This window comes from Canis lupus, chromosome 17, assembly GCF_003254725.2.
Source record: "Canis lupus dingo isolate Sandy chromosome 17, ASM325472v2, whole genome shotgun sequence".
NCBI classification, from domain to species: domain Eukaryota; kingdom Metazoa; phylum Chordata; class Mammalia; order Carnivora; family Canidae; genus Canis; species Canis lupus.
The window spans coordinates 35,211,079-35,216,623 of record NC_064259.1 but is presented as its reverse complement, the minus strand read 5'-3'; the positions used below and the strand labels follow the sequence as shown (position 1 = coordinate 35,216,623).

General features: G+C 34.8%; 1 protein-coding gene across 3 annotated transcripts in view; it reads left to right on the top strand.

Annotated features, from left to right (window-relative positions):
• Positions 1-9: 9 nt before the first annotated feature.
• NPHP1 (nephrocystin 1) overlaps positions 10-5,545 on the top strand; it is a 60,169-nt gene continuing 54,633 nt past the window's right edge. For all 3 annotated transcript variants that reach the window (XM_025453985.3, XM_025453984.3, XM_025453983.3), the window contains exons 1-2: positions 10-148; positions 2,716-2,789. In XM_025453985.3, coding sequence (XP_025309770.1) covers positions 80-148; positions 2,716-2,789 — 143 coding nt within the window. In that variant the 5' untranslated portion in view covers positions 10-79. The remainder of the gene's footprint in view (positions 149-2,715; positions 2,790-5,545) is intronic.

Here is a 5,545-nt window from a genome sequence, read left to right as displayed (position 1 = left end):
CGCCGTGATTGCGTCACCGTCCCACGCCGCCGCCTGGTTTCCCTGGCGACGGTGAGCGCTGAGCGCGGAGGCGAGGGAGATGCTGGCTAGGCGGCAGAGCAATCGTCTGCAGGCCCTGCAGCGCCGCAGTCAGGAATTGAAGCTACAGGTATCGTCTGACTGCCCAGCCGGGGGCCTGGGCAGCACTAGGTGGCCTGGGTTCTGGCGGCGGGCGAGATCTGGGTGCACCCTAATCCTGGGAGCCTACCCCAACCCACCCACGTACCTTCCCGAGTTACAGCGCTCCCTCCCCACCCCAGCATCCCGGCACTAACCCTGATTCTAACCTTCCGGCTCCTAAGCCCATCCCTGGGGAAACTGAGCCTCCGGAAAATCGTGAGCATAGACTAAGCGCCCGCTCCCTCGCTTCTCAGTCTCCATCCTAGCAACTCCTTTAACCCACCTCACCTCCCAAATCTAAAACAATAACCTTTCCAACTTTTTTTTTTTTTCTGCGCCTTTTGCTTTCTCCATGCCCCCTAACCTTTGAGCGGTCTTCCAGTAGAGGCTATTTTTGCTTCACATGAACTCAAACGAAAAAGGTATCAAAGAATAGTCCTAATACGTAAGAAAAATATTAAGATTCGATAAATTAGCCAAGGACATGAACCAAAGAAGTACAAAGAAGTCATAAACATGAGAAAAGTTAACTTAAAAAGTAATCAAGTAACTGCCCAGGAAATAAAATATCACAAACATTTAAAAAATCATAATACTCAGTCCTGGGGAGAGTGTGATGAAACACTTATATACACTGCTCCAGAGTATAACGTACAGCATTTCTGGAAAGCAGTTTGACAAGACGTAGCGAATTAGTCATGCTCCAAGGCTGGGTAATTACATTTCTAGGGATTTGCCATACATAATAGTAAAAAAAAAAAATTATTGGGACAGAATTTAATGTGTAAAAGTGTTCATCACTGTTACTTGGAAAAGGCTGGATATCACTTAAATGATCAATAATAAGGGAATGGATAAATAACTTATGTTGGGATATAATAGTATTAAAATTTTGTGAAAACAAATTTTCATGTATGGGGAAGATATTTTTGATAAAATGTCAAGTTAGAAAAGGAATATAAAACATAAAATTAAATAGACAATATTTCAGTAAAATTATTTTGTATCTAATATACATAGAAAAAAAGATTGAAGGAAACATCCCAGGATGGTAACTGTGTATGCTAGAATGCTGATGATTATTATGTTTCTCTTAATACTTTTTGATGTTTTCATGATTTTGAACACCAAATGTATATGACTCGAAAGAGGAGAAAAAGTAAATCGTAATTAATCGTAATTAATTTATTTTCCAAAATTCTTATTTCGCTTTGCTAATTGTACTTTTTTTTTGTTTGATCTATTACTAAATAAAATTATTTTCTAGTCTTTGATAGACAAGAAATTTATTGAGTGCTTATATTTGTTCCTGTTTTGGACTCTGCATTTAAAAACTACAACAGTTTGATGGATAAATATTTCATAAGTGACGTTTAGATTTTACGGTGGTGCAATAAAAAGAAAATACTCTTCTGTCAGAAATAAAACTTCGTGAGGTTTTGACTTCAATGAACTTTGTCTAGGTGCTTAATAAGGTTCTGATTCCGATTTTAAATTTAGTGGGATATTAGGAGAACCAGAAAAGATTCAGAAGTAAACTGCAAAAAACTTACTAAAACAAAAATGAAACAAAACAATCAAAAAGATTAGTCGACCTGAAGAAGACTTGACCCAGAAGTCTGATAGCCTAAGTATCTGGGAGGGACTCTTTGATAGTGTGACACTTGAAGAAAAAAAAAAAAAGAACAGACTTCCAACTTGGTGTCCATGGACAAGTAATCAAGAACCCATTTGGGTCATACCTGTTATAACTGACTCTATCTCCAGCTGTCAATTTGTAACTAACACTCAGATGCAAAATAGAAAGAGAAGAAGCTAGTGAATTTTAGTTTCTCTTCTTTCATCCACTTCTTTTTCACATCATCTTTAGAAAAGAACATATGAGTATGTTGTTATTACTTATGTAAATGTGTATTTACATATTTATTTTGGGGTACATTGGCAAAATTACAGGTAGTGTTTGGAAAATGCTAAGTCAAGGCATAAGATACAAGAATGAAGATAAACAAACTTGTGACATATTCATAGAATACTACTGAGCAGTATGAAGGAATAAACTAATGATTGTATACGGCAGTATCTCAAGAACATGCTATGTGAAAGGATGACACAAAAGAGTTCATCCTTTCTGGGGTATTGGTAATTTTCTGTATGTAGATAGGGGTTAGAGTTATATGGGTGTATGCATTTGCCAAAATTTAGCAAATTATATTTAAGATATGTGCATTTCATTGTATGTAAATTTTACACTGACATTGAACTCTCATTAGTGATATCTGTGGTGCATCAATTATGAGGATTACAGTTTACTTCGAAATACATAAAAAATAAGGCAAATGGATGAATGGATGGATCAAAAAGGTGTAAGTAAAATATTAATGATAGAATCTAGGTAGTGGTTATATGGAAGTTCACTGTGAAATTTAACTCTTTATATACTTCGTTGTATGTTTAAAAGTGTTCGTTGTGAAATATTGGGAAAAGAGAATTAAAATTTTATTTCCTGAGGTTATATGGTACTTAACAATATATTCTAACAGTCTCTATTTATTGTAGGTTGGTAGCTTGCTTTCTGAGAGTCAATTGAAAGAAGCTCTAGATGCCAGTAAACGGAGAAATATTTACCAAAGGTAAATTACATACTGAATTATATAAGCTATCCAGATATAATACTTACATTTCAGTGGGCAGTATTTATAGCATAGAAATTGTCTGAGATGTTATTTCTTTCCTTTTTTATGGACAATTCCTAAAAAGAATAATAATGGAAATTAATACTAAGATAACAATGAACGAAATTTTCCAAAATTTATTTTAAAGTATTTCTTGCAATTATCTGTATTTCCCAGGTCTAAATAGTGGAATGATTAAATAGAGAATTACAAAAGTTAAAAAGCAGCAATTTACATTTATTCTCTACTCTGCATGTTTCAAGCAGTGTGGTCCACACTCTTAAAACCTCTTTCCTGATTAATTTTCACAATAACACCATGAGATACTTTTTAACATACTTGAGAAAATTAAGGTTCCCACAGTGGTTTGTTAACATGTCTACCATGACTTTGCTAGAGGACATTAAAGTGGGCCGGCAATAAACATACTTGAAGACTGCTGAGAAATGTGAAATTCAGTCAAGGAAAAGAGAATTTCACTGCAGTCTCATTGGAATTGGAGGCATTGATCCATTTGAATCTAATGGAAAAATTACATCATGATATAACTTGGATCTAAAAAAAACTAAGCTAAACCTGAAGGTTATGGACTTGGCTTTTGTGACAGCAACTATAAAAACTGTTCAGTGTCAACATAGTGGCTGAGGCAGAATTATGGTAGATCTTTGTCCTACTGTAGCCTTAAATCCTGGGATCTGGTCAGAAAACTCTTATTAGCAGTTTTGCCTTACTTGGGATGGTGACCTTAACTCCCTTGACATAGGAAAACTATTCTTTCAGAGGGTGTGTTTTGTTCTGTTTTGACTTCTTTAATCCCTAGGAGAGATCAAAATTAAATCAAGTTTAAAATTACATGGACATGATGAACTAAATCGAATTAGTCTATTCATACTTTCATATTCAATTTAGGACATCATTAAGATAATCTGTATGCTTTGGGTATTTAAAACGAGTCATAACATTCAAAGGAACATGAAATTCATTTTATTAGTTTAAATGATTCACTTGAACCATTTGAAAAAAATTTACTTACTTTAGGCATTCGAAGTGCTGAAAAGCAAAATAAAATTTAAATGAATTTTAAAATGTTGACGAGAACTTAATTAGCTGCATTTATTAGGATTAAGAAATTCAGTTCACATTGAGATAATCAAATAAAAAAGAAAAAGTGAAGGTAATTATACTTACTTGACTAGATTTTAAAATAGAATAAGATTTATAGGCTAAATTTGAAGTCCCAGGGGAAAACTAGGTTTTAAAATTTTATTTTAATAAATGATAATTATTTTTAAACCCACATAACCATAAATAGTCTTCTTCATGTATAAAAAGATTGCCATCATAGTCATTTAAAAATTCTCATGGTCACTTGTATGTTTGAAAACATCAACCCCTATGTTTCATTAATTGGCTTGTTATACAGTAAAAATTATTTCTCTTAAACCTTTGAAGACATTGTCAGGTTTCTTTATACTCAGTAGTGTGAATAAGTTTGATGATTGTTCCTTTATAATTGACCTGTTTGGGGCTTGTCTCTTCAGTCTTGCTGTTTTGAAATTTCATCCTGCTAAATGCTCAGTGGGTCTTTCCAACTAGAAATTCTTGTCCCTCATGAGCTTCTGGGAAATTTCTTTTACCAAAAGATCTTTTTATTTATTTATTTTTTTACTTCTGTTTGTCTATTTCTTCCTGAAACACCTTTGCATCAGGTATTGAACATCCTAGACTCTTCTTTGTAGTCTCCTATCTCCCCATTAAAAGTTTTTGTTTCTCTGTCTTTTTGTTCACACCTGGGAGGTTCTCTTGTCTTCCATTCCTCTGGATTCCAATGATTTATTTATTTAATTTTAGTTAGTCTTAAATTTAACTTCATGTTGCTGGTTTTCTTTATTATATCTGGTGGTCTTTGGGTTATCCATTTTTATTTAAGAATGAGGGAGTAGTTTGATTATTCCAGACAGCAGTCCAGGATTCTTATGCAGTTGTAGGTATAGGTCTTTTTCCTACATTATTACCCCCTGGGTGAGAATGAAGTTCTTTGTACGTGGGCAGGGTTTTTCGGGGGGGCCTAGAAACTAGCTGTTGGGCCGAGGAGTGCCCAATGCCAAAATAGAGTGGGCCTTAATCCTGGTGTATGGGGAACTTATTTGGCAACTGTAATTCTCCCAGGTCATTCATTAATTGTACTTTTTAGAGACAATCCTCTGGTAAGGTGGGAGAACAGAGGGAGGTAAGATAAGAGAAAGGGGATGCTAGCTGGCTCAGATTTTCTGTGAACAGACTTTTTAAAAAGGCAGACTTCTTATAAAAGGGCGTTAATTAAATCTAAACTTAATCAGTATCTTTACTCTCTCCCTAGATACTATCTATAAAGCTCTTAGGTTGCCTTAAGATTGATTGCTTTTATAGTTTAGATATTATGGATATCATTTAATTAATATAATATAATGTAACATAATATGTAAAGCAAATCCCAGCCATTGTGGACGTCTTCACCTGTAGAACTTCATAATACATTCATTCCCTTAGACACATTTTAATTACCCCTCCCTCCACAGTCCTTCCTACCTGCTGACCCAAATCATGGTGTTCACTGCCTGGTGGATCTTGTCCCTTTTAGAGACTTCTTACTTTCTTTTTAGAAGAACACATTTCTACCTTTTTGCCATTCGGCAGAAATATTTTGAAATGTCTTTCTGACAGGTGGTCCCTCT